Genomic DNA, 19,982 nt, shown 5'->3' on the forward strand with positions numbered 1-19,982 from the left:
TCTTCATGTAAAAATATCAAATACAAGAGACATGCGATTCTAGTATTTCGAATTAGTTTTTGATGTTATGTTCTTTTATTTTTCTTTTCCTTGTGATTTGATTGTTCCTTTTGGTTGACCTAAAGTTATTTAAGGAAATTAAATATTAGCTTTCCTTAAAAGGCTTTGTCTAAGCGGTGGTGGTTGTTCCCATATCCAAGAAGGTCATGTGCCTCGCCATGCAGTCCTGGAAGCCCATTTTAGAAATTAATATTTAATGGAATTAATAACCTAGGTGATTTGGATCGAACGTGTTAAGTTCCGCAGGAGATCCAAGTCTAAACCTAAAAGAACAAATAAATTAAACTTAGGATCAAACGTGTTAAGTTCCGCAGGTGATCCGAGTTTAATTTAAAAGAACACATGGTAGCTAGGAAAAGGTTCAGACCTTTGTACAAATTTTTGTACAGTGGAACCATTAGGTTTTTCGAGTAGCAACCAACATTTTCATATTGGCTAATCTCTGAATTGTAAAGTTTTAAATGTTCATATTTTCATGTGTTTGAAACTTCATGCTCTTGAGTCTTCTAATTTTGGGTTTAGTGTTGTGGTGTAAGAACAGGAGATTTCAATAGCATGGATCCATATTTTCATAATTTTGGAGGTGGAATGGAGAATCAGTATTTTCAGTCTGAGCATCAATTTTACCCAAACATGGATCAACAAAATAGGTATGAGTCATTTTCAAATGCTTTTAATGCTAATTTGGTGGATAATTCATGTTTCAGATATGAAAGTGCACAAGTACAATTTATTGAGTCATATCCAATCTATCAGAATTCATATGGGTTTCAAGAGGTTTCAACATCTTTTATGCAACATCCTTATCAACAGAACTATTCTCAAATGAATGAGTCAACATGGAAATTAAAGGAAATTATGCAACAAATGAGTGAGTATCAAGAGCAGCAATTCTCAAGGATACAAAATATACAGAGTCAGTTGGATCAAATTACATCATCCGTCAACCAATTACAAACACAAAGCGCCAGTGAGGAGGTGGATTGTGGAGCTCTTGTCAAGCTTGACATTGCATCTACTACTTTACTAGATTCTTTAAGTACTTTTTATTGTTGTGATGATGTAGTTGAACATATTTTTGATTTTACTGATATTGTTGCTGTAGATGTTGAAAATGATGCAGATATTATTGTTGAAGATGATTTAAGTGTAGGAGATTACTTACTGGGAGTATTACCTCAAGAATCACCAAGAATAGAGGATGTAAGCGTAGGGACTTGTGGTACGGAGCCAAGCACCCAAGAATTACTACATGAAGATATGCATTCACTAGAACCAGAGCATGTATCATTATTTGAAGAAAAGGAGGTAACAAACACCACTCTAGGTACCTTTCAACATGACAAGGTGAGAATTTTTTGTGATTTTTCAGAAAATTTAATAGAGGTACCATTTATTGATTTTATTATATGTGATTCATTATTTTTTACCAAGATTAATATTCTCCTATTTTTTTTCTTATCCTATATGCGTATGTGAGGTGTTTCCTTTTATTGATGTCGTAGGAGAATATAAGCTTCCGGAGTGGATGCTTAAATTGAACCGCCTCCGTCCTCCAGAAAGAATTTGCGAGGACAAGTGATGAATAAAAAGAAGTTGATTGCAACCAAGGTAACTCCACTTCCGGTGTGGATTCTACTTCTAAATCTTCTTCAACCGGCCGGAATTGAGGAGAGTTTATTCCTTGCTTTTATTTTTACTTTATACATTTTTTTTTAGTTTTATACTTTGCGTTTGCACTTTGTTTTTGCATTTGCATTTTACTTCTACACTTTGCATTTTGTTTGGTATACATAGCGTGCCATTTAAATAAAATTCTCCATGAAATTTTCTAGTAATATTTTTAAGATGGTAAAAGTTTCTTAAATTTGATCATCAATTTTAGGTCATGTGACATGATTGGATGCTTTTCTTACATGATGTTGGTTAGTTTGTTGGTGGATTCCAATTTGATTGATTGAGTTTGATTATAAGAAAAATTACCTAGAGAGGACCACTTTAAGCCTAAACACTATTATATTTTTGTGTGGCATGTACTCATAACAATTGAACTCTAGAACTTGCTTAGTTTCTTTTCAAGGTCATAATAACATTTGTGTGCATGGTGATAAAGGATATTTATCATTTTGTTCCAACATATTTTCCATTTCCTTCTCCACAATTTTCTTGAAACATTTTCATCTAGCATTCTAATTCTTGATTCCCTTTGCTTGTCATTTTTCTTTTATTGAGAGTTTTGGTTGAATCCTTGATGAGTTAGATTGATAAGATGGACAAGGTTTTTAAGTGTGGGGGAGAGATGATGACATGATAAATTTCTGGAAATATGTAAGAAGTTGCAAGGATTCATGAATATTGGTACACTTACTTGTTATGGAGTTGTTTAGTGAAACTTTGGAGCTGAAATTGAATGAGAGTTAAGTTCAGGGATATGCTGTGAGCAATAAATGAAATCAAGTTGAAGACAAGCAGTTGAATAAATGTAGTTAAAGAGGAAATTCCTCAAATTCCTTAAAATTTGAAGTTGTAATGCATGGGAGAAGTTCAGAATTGTTAACTCTGAAATTTTCAGAAACTTGTGCAGCCATTGCAAAAATCTAGAAATTGCTTAAATCTGGAAGTTTAACCATTTTAAAAATGAATGAATGAAATGTTAGAACTATGATATGTTGTGTTAAGAGTTCAGCAATTTTAATTCATACTTAGTATCAATGTTGTGCCAAGATCTAGGATTAAATGAGAAACAATTGTGGGAAGATTGTACATTATTCTGAGCTAGAAGTTAAATTCGTCTAATGATGAGAATTTCAGAGACAAAAATTGTGCAGAATTACAAAAGTTGAGAGCTGTCCAGTGGAGTTAAAATAAGGAATAAAAGGAAGGGCCAACTTGCACACTGCTGTGAGCAGTAGCAGAAACTGATAATTATGCATCAACTTAGTATTGCTAACTTTTTAATTCGTTGAGGAAGCATTTGAAGCCATTTTGCTATTGGAAACAATTTTGATGACACTTTTACTTAATTGTTGAAGTATTAAAATGTTCAGGGACTTGAGTCTGGAATTATGTAACAAGGTTGGACTAAAAATGCAGTAGTGCTTCTATAGCTGGAATTCGAGGAAAGAGATTTGGAATTGTTGTAACACAGAATGCACAGGGCTAAGTTGTAATGTTAGTGGTAACAAATTAAGAATTGAATTAAGTATAAAATCATTAGCTTTAGGAAATCAGTGAGAAGTGACTGAAGTTTTTATAACTTCAGTAGCAATGAAGCAAGTGGGTTGTTGTTCAGTTGAAAATAGTAGGATACTGTACATGAGTGACTTCCAAATTGAGAAAGGATAAGGCTAACTTTGTGAAGCTTTGATTCAAAAGTTTAATAGATCTGGAAGTGAAAAATCAATTGAAGCACAACAAATGACAAAACCTGAAATTTATCAGATTGCAGTGAGAAGAGTTCACTATTGTGGAGCTAGTTTTACTGAACTGTGTAAGTAAATTGTTGCATATTTTGATTAATGCAGATTTCAGAGGTAAGATTCTATAGATTTAGTCTCAGGATTCAGATTCTTGGGTTTCAACAGATTTCAGAACTCTAAAAATTCTAGTTCTGTGTTTTTCAGTTGGGAGTTTTAGAATGCAAGAACAATTAAAGATGTCTAAAAATTCTTGCTGAAGGAGTTCCTTGAGAATTGGATTGGAATCTTATCTCAAAAGTTGCAACTGAACATAATACTTTATCTTGCTGCTGTGTAGTTGCTGAAGAAACAAGTTAGCAGAATGGCAAAACTAGAATTGATATAGCAATTATGTGCCAAATTTTATTACAATTATTGATCAACAAATCATTCCATTTTGAAATTTTATCCATTGCAGTAACAGAAGCTCATCAAGACTTAAGCTCGAAATTTAGTGAATTTATATATTCTAGAATCTGATTTCTGAAATTGTATTATAGTAGTTAGTACGTTTAGCAACTCCTACATCTGATGCAACAAGATGACATTGTCAATAGCTGAACAAATTTTGTTTGACCGAAGGAATAGGTACTTACTGCAAAGTAGGGAAACACATCTTGGAAAGTTGTTACTGGATTTCAGGAAAAAGTTTTGGAATCTGTATCAAAATATAAATGCAATTAGAAGGGGAGAAATGGGATTGACTAAAGTCCAAGAATATGTGAAAATTTCAATTCTGCTCTACAGTTAGTTTTGAGTTTATGAAACTGGATTCCCGTAGCTGTTGTTGGAATTAGATATAATAGAAATTATTTCTGATGTCTGGATACTTGTTCAGTTAACACTATGCTATCTGCAACAGCAATGCTTCGATGTTGGTTCACAAATTAGAAATGTTGAGTTCTGCAACTATCCTGAAATTCTGATACAAGCTGAGATTACTTTGAATTCCAGCTAAGTTGTTACCTCAGAGGATTGATACACTAAACAATCAAATGCTGAATGGTATTCCTGAAATTATGATAAACTGGAATCTGATATCAAAAGCTATAGTTGGATCAAATGGTGTTCTGAAATTTTGTTGTTGAAGTACAGATGGAGAATTATAGATGAATTCTTGAAATGTTATTTTGTGGAGTTTTGAAACAATAGTGCAAGAGTGCTGATTTTCTGAAATGAATCATGAATCTAAATTCATGAGTTTAATCTCCTACTTCTGTGATTCCTGAAAATGTCACTGGATTGGTACAGAATTGTTAAGTTCCATTTCCACACCAATCAGATTGTTGAACCATATGTAATACAAATCAAATTCAAAAAGTTTTCATAGCTGAACTTATTGTTGGTTGATTTGGGAAACCTGAAGTTGAATAACCTTAATGGAATTTCCTGGATTATCAATTCTGATACTCTAGAATTGGAAGCTGAATTTCTGAAAGGTAGATTCTGAAAGTGTGTTTGCTGAGTTCTTATAATGCTTTTTGATCAGTGAAGAAGCTCAAGCAAAAGATTTAAGAAATTCCATTTGAATCTTTGACTTGTAATGCTTAATTTGGAAATGGTTGCTAAGTCTGATACTATAGATTGGATTAGAATAGGATATAAAAAGCTACTGTGGGGAGCCTGGATATTGCAGAGAACTGCAGAGAGGAACTCAAACTGAAGTAAGCTGAAATGGTTGCAACTTTGTGGAACATGAAATTGTGATGTATCAGTTGTTATAGGTTGTGTGCCAAGCCCTTATGCGGTTTCGTGCATGAATTATTCACGAATTAGAATGGAATTTCAGAACTTGTACCATGATGAAGAGCATGAATTTCCAAAGATGCAGAATCTGGAATTATCAATTGCACTGCAGTGCAAGAAATTAGTAGAATGTTAGTTTATGATAAAAAAAATTGTTATGTGTCAATTCTAATCTGTGGAGTGCCCAATTATTTATGTAATTTTCTGATCATGAAGAAACTAAAGTTCTAAATCTGGACTGTAGCTCAGGAATTGTAGATATAATTCCATCTTAAAAAGTTTCCTAGATTCAGTATGAAGGGGTTCTTTGGGTTTTAAATTTCTGAAACTTAAACTGATATTTCAGGAACTAGAATTCTAGAATACAGAAGTTGCTGAATTTGGAATTGGTTAGCTGCACTTCAATGGAATTCTTTTGAATCTGAATACTTGAATTTAATTAGCTGCATTTCAGCTGTTGATTTCAATTGGTTTTTCCAAATTCCTGAAACTTTGGACCTTGTGGTGATTTAATTCATCAATCTTTACTGAAATTGTTTTCTTAAGTTCTGATTTGCAGCTTATTGAACTCCTGTTGAACTGTGCTAGTTTAGAAATTCTTAAGATCTGTGAGAACGAATGAATAATGGTTGTTTATCAAATGTGCAGAATTGGAATATTACATTGGCCTGTTAAACTAAAGTGTAGCATTTGTTCTTCCAATTAAATCTTCCTTAATCTTCTATGAGTGAAAGCATACATGAACAATGAACAAGTTTGAGTTTGAGTCTGCAATAACAGAAATAGAGGAAATCTGCAGAAAGGTAAACAGTGCTAGAAGAATATCAAGTAATTGGAATGCATGATATCTTTCATTGTCCGAGACGGCCAAAGAATTAAGTGTGGGGGAGAGAATTCTTCTATATAAGGGATTTGAGATTGTTTTGTCTCTAAGTGATGGAATTAAAGGGTAAAAACAGTGAAGAAAAAAAAAGTGGCAAAATCAAAGGACTATCAAGAGTGAAGACAATGTATCAAGAATGGTGGATTGCCATCAAATTGAAGGAGAGGTTAGCTTGATCTTTTGAATTGGTAACAAAAAATGGTATTCATCTCTTTTCACATCAAATCGATCAACTCATCAAGTGTATTCCTCCAATATTCTCATCTTCTCACTTTCTTCATTGAATTCTTTTCTTTTGCCTATTTTATCCACTTTCACTTGTTCTTCTTGATTCTATTTCAATTCTTGTTGATAAAATCCTTTTGATTCATGTATGCTATGTTTTATAGTGGTGGAGAATTAGAAAATAAGCAAGCTTATGGTAGTGAAATGTTGTGAGTGACATTGAGTGAGCTCCACTTATATGCAATTTTGAGTGTGAGAGTTAGAATAGTAAAAACCTTGTGAGATTGCAACTTGTTTAATTTTTTAATTTGATTGAAACTATTATACTTACTAATTATTGTTTGAATTGTATTCATGATTGTTTGTGATCTTTAGATGATCTTAGTTAAATTTCTTTTACTATCTTCTAGGTATTGCTAGGGAATTTTTTGTGGAGATGATTTTTAGTTTTCTTTACTTGCACGGGACGTCCAAGATTAAGTGTGGGGGATTTGATAACCATGATTTTGCTATATTATTTTGATTCATAATGCATATTTTTGATGGTCTATTCATAGCTTGAACTCACATTGACATTACATTTCATAAATTACATTTGATCTTGGACTTAATTGTAAATTAGTCAATTATCATGGTATTTGATGCTAATATTTGATTATTATTTTGTAGCCATTAAAATGGTCATGGACCTGATCAAATCAGACCACATTTGAGGTCAAATCTAGGGCTAAACAAGACGATCGAGCTGTGGAGCATTATGGACCGTTCATCTAAGATCAAACAGATTTGAGCCATCAGATGAAGATCCGGTTCATCCAAACCTAATGAAGAGCAAATCTCATCTGTTGATAAGATCTAGAGGTTTTGATTTAGATCTGAATCCATCCGACCGTTGATCAAGCCCCAAACCAATATGGACCGTCCGATCAGATTGGGAGAGGTTTAAATCGTGCGAGAAGCTACAATGCTTCCTTGGGCTCGGCGTGTTCGCAATTTCCTATTGTTCCTCTTCCTTCTTCAGCGATGCCGAGGTTCCATTCCACAAACCAGATCTAAGAGCTTAGCTTCTTCACCGATGGTGATCTCGAGCTGCCGACGTTCATCCTCCGAGATTAAAGAATGGTAGAGGGAGGTTTCTCAGCTACGATTTGGATTCTACTTCACCGCCGCATACCTGATCGAGGGAGGTTCCCGATCGACGTTATTCTCATTCAACAGAGCTTCGAGAGAGGTTTCTTGGAGTTTATGATCCTTTTCTAATTTCTATTCCGTAGCTAAGCTAAGTAGATCTGATCAATCGAATTAGTTTGGCAATACACAGGATTTATGCTCTGTTCTTCGGCTGATGAGGTTTCCAGTTGGGTGTGAGCTTCGAGGGAGGTTTCTTGGAGCTGTGAGTGACCTCTGGTAATAGTTGGAAGCTTGGGATCGTAGTCGGGTGTTTAAGGGGAAGTTTCCAAGAACATATCTATTTAACAGTAGAGAGGAGAGGGTTTGTATCCGGATTAGGGTTGTGGAATACTTTAGGCTTTTGTTCTCTTTGTCTTTGTCTTTGAATTATGCTTGAACTTGCTCAGATCCGATGATCTGATTTCCTAGTTTTGCAATTCAGATTTTATTTCTCAATTTTGATACTTGTTTTCTTTAAAGGTTTGCAATTCAAACCATGTTTAGCTACTAACTTAGTTTACAATTCCAGTCATGTTTTCTGCAATTCCTTTAAATTTAAGTCTTAAATTCAGAAAATCTTTATTCTATGCTTGGATTTGTTGTGACAGTGATTGAATTTAAATGTTGAATGAATCACTCACCCTTATCATTGTTTACCTCTGTTACATTCTTGAATGAAGCTGTGAATTGAAGTTTTGATAGTTGATTAATTATCTTCAATGGTGCAAGTTTGAGATATGAATGAATTCTTTGATTTATGAGTGAGATTCAGAGTTGAATGTCATTTCAGTTCATGCAAGATTGAGTTTAGTTTCAAGCTTTAAATGTTGTACTTTTATTTTAATTATTGAATCTGAAATTACTGTGGTTGTAGATTGAAGAGGTAGTAATTGATTTATTTGATTCATTGGTGCATTTAAATTTGAATTAGTTGTTGTAAGCTGGGTGAGATGCAAGAGAATAATGTTTATAAGAGAGAACCTTCCTTCGATTCTATTCTTGATGTTATTAGATGAATTTACCTTGTAATGTAAGTCAAATGGAAGTGTTTAATAGAACTTGTTGATGTAAGAATTTTATTCAAATCAATCCTAGAATTAACACACATTTATTAGTCATCCTTGGAAAAATACAACTTGGGACTCATTGTTACAACATTTATCTTTAGCTTATGTGAGTTTCCAATCTTAATTAATTTGATGTGCCACGTGACATGTAAAAAGGCCAACACCAGTGGTCGAGTCTACCACTTGGTCAATACGAGGCAAGAGGTAATAATATTTTAGGCACACTTTGTTCAAGTCTCAGAAATCCATGCAGACACACCATTTGTTCCCTGGTTTGGACACCAGCTCTATGATGGTCAACCAACTCAGGAACTATACGTTTCGAATGTGCCCTGTCTTGAGCTGTTTGTCAACCTCTACTCAGATGATATTGTTCTACTTAACTTTGAAATCTCTCTTCCTTTGCATAGTAGACAAGAGTACAGAGGACATGGAACACATGTTACATAACATCTGAGATATGCCAATAATCTCCTTGGACGTCCAAGCGAATACATCATTGTTGCGCGCTAAACACGTGATTAGTTTTGTCTTGACCTCGTGGTTCAGGTCGGCCACTATCTGAATTGTAGCATCTGGTCAGCCTTGTCAAATTTGCACTTCTTCTTTCTCTTCGTAAATTAACATCTGGGCGCTTCATATATTGCGTTGATCTTCGTTTGCTAGATCTTAACAGTTGTGCGAGCTTCGGTCTTAACAACTTCCACGTAGCACTTGCGCGCCAACAATTCATCTCTTCTTACTTTATCCACCTAGTTGTCCACCTATAATTTAATCTTTTGACATAAGGTCGAGATAACTGCTTGAAACTTGTTCAGTGTTGGTCAGCCTAAAATCACGTTATAGGCTGAGGGCACATCCACCATTATAAAAGCTGACTGCTAAGTCCTTATCAGGGGCTCCTCCTCAAGATAGATAGCCAACCTGATTTATCCGATCAACTAAAATTTATAAAAATACATAATATATATATATATATATATATATATATATATATATATATATATATATATATATATAAAGGAGGGAAAGACAAACAATTAAAATTTATAAAAATACAGATAAAATAATTCATAATAAATAAAGAAATAAATGTCAAAGAGTATATGTAAATTTTAGAGATTTATTATGATTTTTCTAAATTTTTTATTTAGTATTTTTATGTTTTACGAGGATAAATGGGATAATAGAAAATCTATTTAAAAATACCCTATATAAAGTGAGAGTTGATTGAAATAAACTTAGGTTTAAAGCAATAAAATCCTAAGTTAATTTTTGGTTTCTTGTTTTTTTTCTATTCGTCATTCTTCCTAGGGGTGTAAATGAACCAAAACGAGCTAAATATGCAAAAAAAAAAAAAAAAAAAAATCTAAGGCTCAAATTCGGCTTGAAATAGATATATTCGAGTTCGAGCTCAATTTGAAGCCCGAAAAATTTAAAATTTTTTGTTCGTGTTCGATTCGAATAAGGGTTCGGGTTCGAGTTGGGCTTGAAAGATTCGAACATGTTCACAAACTATTTGAATTATTACTCGAAAATAGGTATTTGAAAGGCTTGAAATTTATTTATTTAATATATATTTAATTTATATTAAAAAAATATTAAAGCTTGCGAGTGGCTTACGATCTATCGAACAATATAATTTATGCTCGAGTTCAGCTTAAAAAAAAGTTTGAACATGTTCGAGTTCGACTCGAATTTGAAAATTTTGAATACGAATCAAATAGTTTTCAAGCCGACTCGAAAAGCTCGTGAGCCGGCTCAATTCGTTTGCACCCCTAGTTCTTTCCATCGCGCACCCGCAACACTGGTCGGTGGTGCGAGCGACCGACCGTGCCATCTCACCGTCGGCCACTGCTGTCGCCGCCGGTAGCATGCCACAGCAAGCTTTGTCCCTAGTTGTCTTGCGCACTAGCATCACCGCTGTGTGCAGCCGTCGCGAGCAACCCCAACCCCTCTGTACAGGTAAGCAACCAACGCTGGAGGCTCTTTCCTCTTCTCCCTCATTACCGGTGTCGGTCTTCTTTCCTGCTGCCTCTGTCCGCCACAGTCAACCCTGCATCGCAGCTAGACTTCGCCGCCGCCCCTGCAGGCGACGTCTGCACCTTGTTGCTGACGCCATCCACGGTCGGTACTGCCCTTGCATTCGACGACCGTCAAGGCACCCCTGTGTGTAACCCCCGCCACCAACTGCAGACCGATCTCTATCGCTGGTCGTGGTCTACCACCGGAGATTGAGAAGAAACGGACGATAACAATTTTAATTAGGATTTTGTTTCCTTTTTGTTGCTTGATTAATCAATTAGTGGTTGATTGAGTTAAGGGAATTAATTTAATTAGTGATTAATTAATTAATTGATATACTAACTAATAGTTATCGAATGAATAATTCTTAGGTTTAATTGAATAATTAGGCTAAATATAGGTTTAATTATAGTTGGTAAGTTTTAATTGATAGATTAATTTGGTTATGATTTATTGTTTAAATTTAATTAATTACTAGATTAATTAACAGATTTTTTTAATTAATGTGATTTGGTTAAATGGATAAGTTAGATAATTGGCTATTATATAATTAACTAAGTTATAATCTGTTTGATTAATTTAACTAAAAGGTTAATTAAAATAATGGATTGACTAATTGATAAATTGATGAGCTAATTAATTAATTAATATATTGATTAATTATATGTAGATTAATTAGTCAATAGGTTGATTAATCGATTATAGGTCCTTAGATATCCTTTGTGTCTATACTTGCAGGATTTGAGCTCAAGATAGATCTTTGATTTGAAGACGGTCAGGACAATCTATAATGAGATGAGTAGTTTCTGCTTTGACCTCTTTAATTTCTTTGATTTTAGTGCATAATTATTTATTGTCGTTTATTGATTAGACAACATTTACTACTTACCTTGACTCTATTCGTATTGTTTCTTGAGCTTGATACTTATATTGTTTGACCTTAGAGATGATCCATTTTATATCTATGCAGTCTCATTGTCCTGTGTGCTTGATTTTGTTATATATGTATGATATTATCATACCATAGTGTAGGATGTTGGTAGACTCCTGGTAGATGATTTGAGTTGTACTTATCATCAGGATGATCATACCATAGTATAGGATATCAAGTATCTTACTAAACCCTTGTTATTTAGGCCCATGCCTATATATTAGTGAAGTTAGACCAAGGTGTGACTATAGAGTGTTATCGGATGCAATTATATATTTTCTGCTTGTCATTACGTTGTTATGTCCTAACAATCATTGTCTCCCATTCGTAGTTAAGAGAGTCGTTAGTGACTATTGATATATACTTTGTTTGCCCATGTGACCATCTGTGGTAGTGTTCTCCCGCAGACAGTGACTAGTTACATACCCTGATTGTCCATAGGATCATCCATGATAGAGCGTTCTACCGTAGTTAGTGATAGAGGAGCTAAATAGCTATCTTATCCTGTCCGTCCATGGGACCCTCTGTGGTAGAGCGTTCTCTCGCAGATAGTGACTAGTTATTTACCCTGACTGCCCATGAGACTATTCATGGTAATGCATTTCTCTTGCAGTCAGTACTTATTATATGCTTGTTATGTGTTGAGTTTATGCAGGTAGTTTTTGGATGTACTGTATATACTAACAATTTATTGGCTATACCCGGCAAAGGATTACATTGTTGGTTATGATTTGATTAGTATATGATTTTTGTCAATATTTTTTACTTTGGTAGTAAGTATTATTATCTGAGACTGCATCCTTTGATCTCTTTACATTATATTGTTCATGTACTATTTTTTTATATCCATTGAGTTGTTACACTCATCACTCTTTATTTTCTTTGACCTTCCGCATATAGAAGATGTGTCCATCTCTCAGAGGTCCTGACTGCCAGCCCCACTCGAGTTCAGATTTCATTTTAAGTTGTTTGGTCTATATTTCTGCTGCTTGTATTTATGATGTTCTTTTAGTATTGAATGTTTGAGTATTGGTTTTATCTTGTTTGGTTTGGTATGATTACATGTACATGCATTGGTATTTAAAAAAGTTAGCACATTTTCATTTTGCATCAATATTTATCTTGATTGATCTGAGTTCGATGATATAGTATTTCTCATATTGTCACTAGAGGGTACGGTCCGATTTGATAGACGGGTATACCCTCGCGGCGTGACACTTTTCTATTTGCAACCGCTCGATCGCCTTCTTGAAGATGACATTAACATAACTATATTAATAAAAGTTTGGTATATATTATAATTAGCTATAACAACCTTGATGATCAAGACATTATCATAGGGTATTTCCACCCCCTCTAAGTCCTTGGGGCAAAAACTGATCTCTGGCCCGTGTGCCTACTCTCGGCTGCACCCAACCACATGAATCTCTAATCGACGCGTGTGTGACTTTCTGGGTCGGTTAGAATCTCCATTGATTGGATCGCTCGCTATCATGCATATGTCTCCCTGAGCGACATTACTGTGATTTTCTTCTTGCTGAGTCGAGGGACGCTCAAGCTGGACTTGGACAAGGGTCGGGGCCCTATTTTCTTGTTGTTGGGGCACTTACTGGGGTCGATCGACGTCTCGAGGACCTCTTCTAGGTGGTCCGTTCGATCGTTGATAATGCCAGTTGTTTAGAGATAGCGATCGCCGCCGGAACTCTTGGTTGATCGTTCTGCGCATCCCCTGATTGTACTTATGACACTCCTAAGTGCTATAGGTTCCTATCCAGTGGTAAGTGCAGAAAGGTTGGACCCATTGGTGGGTCTTGGCAAACGGGGTTTGAACGACCTCCATATGCTGGAGTCTGGACCATATGTGTCCTCCGCATGTGAGGATGTAACTGGGGGCTTGATTTTGATCCTTTGTGTAGAGGAGGGAGAGGGGCTCATTGCTCTGAGGTAGATATGGGAGCAGGCGCGACCACCTCCTTCCTCCGAGCAAACTATGCCTCCTCTACGTTGATGTACTTGGTCACCCTTCCTAGCAAATGGTCAAAATCCTTAGGAAGCTTCTTGATCAGGGACTAGAAGAAGTCCCTATCTGTGAGTCCTTGGGAGAAAGCATACACCAGAATCTCCGGAATAACTGAAGGGATGTTCATAGCCACTTGGTTGAACCGCTTGATGTATACCCTCAACGCCTCCTTGTACCTTGCTTAAGGGAGAATAAACTTAATGTGATTTTGTGATATCGATAACTACTAGTGAAGTGGTGCAGAAAAGCCTTTCAAAAATTCTTGAAGCTGAAGATGGAGTCCTCCGGGAGTGTTGAACCATCTTTGAGTGGAGCCAGAAAACCTAGTTAAGAGCACTCGACACTTAACGCCATTCGTATATTGATAGAGGATGAGTATTGCATTTTCAAATTTGAGTAGGTGATCTTCTGGTCAGTTACGCCTCCATATTTTCCAATTGTCAAGGGGTCAGAAATGGGTCTACAATTTGTCTTCTAAGATTTTCTAGGAGAATGACATACTTATTCACTTAGAGGAGTTACTGGTGTTGGACCCCGTGGTAGTTTTGATGTGATCAACCAAGTTAGTTAAGTCCTGCTGTGTTTGATCCCTGTGTCTGAGTGTGCAGGAGCTTAGGAGCACAGGAAGTCGAGCGGAAGACGCAGCTAGCGAGAAGGACGGCACGGGAAGGGAGCCGACGGGCTCGGTGCGTCCGAAGGACGAGAGAGCTGTGGAAGAGTACTCCGGTGGGCGTGAAGAGCGTGCGCGGCGTTCGAGGGACGTTAAGCCGGGACGGAAGGCTGCTCGAGGAGAAGGCCGGGAATTGGGTTCGGGTGAGCCCTATTCCGGTTGGCCGCAATCACCCAAAAGAACGGAGATTCGGAAGCCAAAGCGAAGAAGAAAATGAGTCAAAAGAGGCTGGAAAATGTTGTAGCAGGAAGTTACTGTAGCTTGAAGGCGCCTTGAGCAGGCCAGTTTGACCGTTTGCGCTGCGGATAATGTTTTATCCGTAGATCGAGTTGGAGGCGCCTTGAACCCTGTTGGAGGTGCCTTGGACTCTCGGGATAAGATTTCCAGGGCCTATATAAAGGTCCCTGGAGCTAGGAATTGAATAACAACTCAAGCATTCAATTTGTAGTGTTTCCTAGCAATAGTTCTGAGCTTTTGAAAGTGTAAAAGGCTTCTCCGCCTTCAACAAAGGAGAGTTTCTTTTAGTGCGCTTCTACTGCCCTGGATTAACAACCTCCTTGGTTGTAACCAGGTTAATTCTTCTGTGTCTTTCTTTTACTGTTTTATTATTTTGTTAACTATTGCACTAACTGAGTTGAAAGTACGAGGAGGGTATAGTTTAATTTTTGTTTTCAGCAATTCACCCCCCTCTTGCCGGCACTCCGCTGCACCAACAAGTGGTATCAGAGCCTGATCGCCTCAGAAGGACTAACCGCCAACTGAAGCACTACGATCAAGACGATGGCCGGAGCGAACATGCATCCCCCGAAGTTCAACGGAGACTTCGCCACATGGAAGCGCAAAAATGGAGGTATTTTTTAAACCCGAATTTGACATTCTTTTAATAATGAAATATGGCTATGCAGTACCGAAAGACAAGGAGGAAAATACCTGGACGAAAAAGGAGCAAGCAGATTTCGTCGCCAACGGAAAAGCTGAGTTCCACCTACTCAGCGTTCTACCGCCGCAGAAGGTAAATCGGATCGGAAGCTACGACTCAGCGAAAGATCTCTGGGAAAAATTCCTGGAGTTTCATGAAGGTACTTCCGAAGCGAAGCTAGCGAAGCGCGACATCCTCCGGAACCAGTTAACGAACCTCCGGATGAACCAAGGTGAGAAGGTAGCGCAACTCCAAGCTAGAATCAAAGAGCTGATAACACAACTAACGAACCTTGGAGAAGAGGTAACCAACCGGGATTCCATTCGATACGCGCTCAATGCCTTCCCGAGAACTCCAGAGTGAGCCTCCTTAGTAGATGCATACTACATCTCTAAGGACCTCGAGGTAAGTATGTTAGAACAGTTATTTTCGACTTTTGAACTTCACGAATCTCGAGTTTCAGACCCAAATGGAGTAGAGAAGACCGGTCAGAACATAGCTCTAAAGGCAAAAGTAAACGGTTCTGACTCTGAAGCCTCAGTCGACGAATCCGAAGCGGCACTACTGGTAAGACGCTTCAATAAGTTTTTCAGCACTAATAAATTTAAATCGCAGAAGCATCATCGAAAGAAGAGGACGGTTCGTTGCTACAACTGCAATGAAGAAGGACACATCAAGGAGGACTGCCCAAAGTTGAAAAGAAAGGAGAAAGAAAAGGAAAAGCTAAAATACAAGAAACCAGAACCCTCCAAGCACAAGAATCTGAAGGCTACTTGGTCAGATTCGTCAACCTCTGAGTCGGACATCGAAGAATTCTCGGGGTTAGCGCTATTGGCGAACCATCAACCGGAAGAAGACTCAAGCTCAGAGATGAGCATCGATGAAGGGGGAGGAACATCAGAAGAAGAAAGCAGCAGTGAAGGGGGAGCGTCACCAGATTAGGTAAGTAAGGTACGCAATCTAACCCCTTCTCAGTCTTTTCGATTTATTAAATAGCTTTCTAAAGACTTATTCGAAGTAGAAAAAGAAAATAAAGAATTAAAAATAAAATTAGCAAAAGCATGTCCACTTGAAATGTATGATAGTGTAAAATCAGAAAATGATAAATTAAAATTAGAAATTGAAAAACTGAAATCTGTTGCATGCTTAAATCAATTTCCAAATTCAAAATTAAGACTTTATGGAAAATTGAACTGGTACATTAGAAACCATCAGGGTCAACTTAGAAGAATACTAAAAAATTATGTACCCCCTAAGTATCTGAATAATCCTGTAGGTAGGAACCTCTATTGGGTTCCAAAATCTGTGCTTAATTAATTTTTCAAAAAATTAAAAGCTTACAGTGAGAAAATTAAACATTGAAATTCTTTATGGAAGCTTTGTCTAAGGAAGTGGTTGTTGCTCCAATAACCAAGAAGGCCTAGTGTCTCGCCACAACCTAGAAGCTAAAATATTGAAAGAAAATGTTTAATTAACTTTCTGAAAAAGCATTAAAAAAAAGATTAAATAATGCTTTGAAAGTTTATCAAATATTTGTTAAAATAAACAAAAATTCCTTAGAAATTTTTTAAAATATTCTAACTTAATTTTTTTTGAGTTAGAAATTTTCTTCTGGAATATTCTAAAAGATCATTCACTTAACCTAGGAATTTTTTTTGGGAACATTTGAACATTTACTTAGGATTTTTTTTACTTAAATTTTTTTTGGAAAATTGGTTTTAACTTAGCAATTTTTTTAAAAAACAAAAAAAAAATTCATTTTTTTACTTAGAAAATTTTCAAAAACTTCAATCTTACTTGAGAATTTTTAAGACCCCATTTTTGCTGTGATCAAAGGGGGAGAGAAAAGTACAAGTTTAGGGGGAGTTAGAAAAATTTAAAATTTCTATTATTATTTTTTTATAAAAAGTGTTGCAATTTTACTAATTGTAAAAATTATGCTTAACTTGTTAGTTTAGTAATATTTTCTTTAAAATTACTCTTTATGTCTATTTTAAACCGTAACTTAAACTTGGGTTGATGCACATCAAAAAGGGGAAGATTGTTGGACCCCGTGGTAGTTTTGATGTGATCAACCAAGTTAGTTAGGTCCTGCTGTATTTGATCCCTGTGTCTGAGTGTGCAGGAGCTTAGGAGCACAGGAAGTCGAGCGGAAGACGCAGCTAGCGAGAAGGACGGCATGGGAAGGGAGCCGACGGGCTCGGTGCGTCCGAATGACGAGAGAGCTGCGGAAGAGTACTCCGGTGGGCGTGAAGAGCGTGCGCGGCGTTCGAGGGACGTTAAGCCGGGACGGAAGGCTGCTCGAGGAGAAGGCCGGGAATTGGGTTCGGGTGAGCCCTATTCCGGTTGGCCGCAATCACCCAAAAGAACGGAGCTTCGGAAGCCAAAGCGAAGAAGAAAAGGAGTCAAAAGAGGCTGGAAAATACTGTAGCAGGAAGTTACTGTAGCAGAAGTTACTGTAGCTTGAAGGCGCCTTAAATAAGCTTGAAGGCGCCCTTGAAGGCGCCTTCAAGCCTGTTGAAGGCGCCTTGAGCAGGCCAGTTTGACCGTTTGCGCTGCGGATAAAGTTTTATCCGCAGATCGAGTTAGAGGAACCTTGAACCCTGTTGGAGGCACCTTGGACTCTCGGGATAAGATTTTCAGGGCCTATATAAAGGCCCCTGGAGCTAGGAATTGAATAACAACTCAAGCATTCAATCTGTAGTGTTTCCTAGCAATAGTTCTGAGCTTTTGAAAGTGTAAAATGCTTCTCCGCCTTCAGCAAAGGAGAGTTTCTTTTAGTGCGCTTCTACTGCCCTGGATTAACAACCTCCTTGGTTGTAACCAGGTTAATTCTTCTGTGTCTTTCTTTTACTGTTTTATTATTTTGTTAACTATTGCACTAACTGAGTTGAAAGTACGAGGAGGGTATAGTTTAATTTTTGCTTTCAGCAATTCACCCCCCTCTTACCGGCACTCCGCTGCACCAACAACTGGCAATCAGAGCCTTCCCTTATGAGGACCCCGAGCAGGTGCATCCCTTGAAGATGATCTCTAAGACCTCTCCTCTCGGCCCATATCATCGAAAGGTGTGGGGAGTAATGCCATGTGGTACGTGAGCAGGGATGGAGGCATGAGTGAAGGGCTGATAGGCTGTATAAGCGCCTGAGTGAAATCGACCGACAGAGAAGGGACCAGGGGGAATCCCATCAACCCTTCTACCCTAGTCCTTCGCTCAATGTGTGGGCCTATCACTGATAGTGCTGGTCATTTTGCAGAGGACAACCAGCTGCTTGCTATGCCAACTTCTGTGCTTTGGCGGCTAGGAGTAAATCTAGATCCTCTTGCAATAGGGTAACTGTTATAAACCTTCCAGCTTCTTCCATCTTCAAGTTTCAAAATCAAGTGAGGTTCTCATAGACGGTGTCAAATTTGATCCTGTCTGAAATCGGGGAAGATGACGGGTTAGCTAGGTGGCTTCGAGGTTGACCGTGGGAATACTCTAAGTAAGAGGAACCTGGTGCCACGAGTGAACCTGCGTGTCAAAGAAGAACGAAGGAGGAAGAGAACATCAGTGATTGAGCCAGGGAAGGGTCTTCGGCGCAGACACTCTGAATTTAAAATTAGACAAGGAGCTGTAGAAAAGAGAGTGAATGACAGTGACGATGAACAGTGGATTCTGAGAGCATAACGTACTTGTGCCTTGAGGAGGAGACCACTTATATAGTGTTGTTTTTCATCTTTGCACGAACAATGCATTACTAAAATATGATCAACCATTTTGACACTTTACAGTTTTTCCTAAATTGAACCCACTATTTCTGAGTTTGCAACGTACGAACAACACAAAAAATATTCCCTTGATTTCTGACAGGAGTTACATAAAATGCCAAAATGGAATACCAGGTTATTGGGCCGAGGGGCTATTAATTGTAACACTTCAACGATGAATTGGACGAGCCTTATCTGCTATTCGATCGGACATTGCTCTTGAACGGGTCAGATCGACTATCAAAAGTTAGGTACCTTGAGGACTCCACATTCGATCAGACAAAGAGCCCGGTCGAGTAGTATGTCTAGAAGATATGATCGGATCAAGAGGACTTGGGTTCCTATTGAGCTAGGAGGACTCGAGAGTAGCTCGGATAAAAGATCCAATTGATTGAAGTGCTCGGTCGAGCTCTACCGCCATGCTAAGCTTGATTGTTGACCCTTATTTGATTTTGACTGCCACATTAGTTAGCTTTCTTGACTTCGGCCCTAACTTTGGGGGCCTCACCTTATTCGCCGTATAAACCTTGATGGTTGGTAAAAAATTTTTATGGATCTAGACTGGTCATCTCCAAAAATAGTCTATTATCTCCAGAAGTTTCTCATAAACAATTTATTAGTGCTCACAATGAACATAACGACCCAATAATCTAATATTCCAAATTTATCATTTTACTAGAGAAAAATATTTTATAATGGATTATGTGCTCTACTGTTGCACCGACATACACTTAGATGTTTTTGAATGAACAATTAATTAAAATTTGATTAAAAATAATTATAAATTAGAAGGAAATTTATTCTCATTAAAAAAATTTAGATCGACATAACCAATGGTCAATGTTATGAATTTACTTGGAATAGCTGGTCATTCATACGTTTTCAGTTGAATTTTGGGGGAAAAAAATAAAAATTATACGTGGATCCAATCATCCCATATAATTGACTCCATAATTATTAGTAGAAAGATAAATAAATAAAAAATCAAAGCAGATCATTGTATAAAAAATTATTTTATGCCGACTTCATCCAGAAGGATTCTTATCCATTTTTATAAG

The 19,982-nt window shown here is 37.1% G+C and overlaps 1 protein-coding gene across 11 annotated transcripts; it reads left to right on the top strand.

The window, feature by feature from the left end:
- The first annotated feature begins 361 nt into the window (after window positions 1-361).
- LOC121981160 lies at window positions 362-8,495 on the top strand. 11 transcript variants are annotated; one of them, XM_042533539.1, is made up of 3 exons: window positions 362-1,671; window positions 7,042-7,603; window positions 7,694-8,495. In XM_042533539.1, the coding sequence occupies exon 1, from the start codon at window positions 616-618 to the stop codon at window positions 1,537-1,539; it is 924 nt and encodes a 307-aa protein (XP_042389473.1). In that variant the 5' UTR covers window positions 362-615; the 3' UTR covers window positions 1,540-1,671; window positions 7,042-7,603; window positions 7,694-8,495. The 11 variants fall into 11 exon arrangements, with proteins under 11 accessions (XP_042389473.1, XP_042389478.1, XP_042389477.1 ...); XM_042533544.1 differs by having other exon boundaries at window positions 362-1,407; window positions 1,566-1,671; window positions 7,042-8,493; XM_042533543.1 differs by lacking the exons at window positions 7,042-7,603; window positions 7,694-8,495 and adding an exon at window positions 4,101-5,690 and having other exon boundaries at window positions 362-1,407; window positions 1,566-1,671.
- The last annotated feature ends 11,487 nt before the right edge of the window (window positions 8,496-19,982 follow it).

Source organism: Zingiber officinale, chromosome 5A (genome assembly GCF_018446385.1).
Source record: "Zingiber officinale cultivar Zhangliang chromosome 5A, Zo_v1.1, whole genome shotgun sequence".
NCBI lineage: Eukaryota > Viridiplantae > Streptophyta > Magnoliopsida > Zingiberales > Zingiberaceae > Zingiber > Zingiber officinale.

Bases quoted from the DNA above. Each gene is read 5' to 3' on its own strand.
- LOC121981160 (XM_042533539.1), top strand. From the start codon at position 616: ATGGATCCATATTTTCATAATTTTGGAGGTGGAATGGAGAATCAGTAT.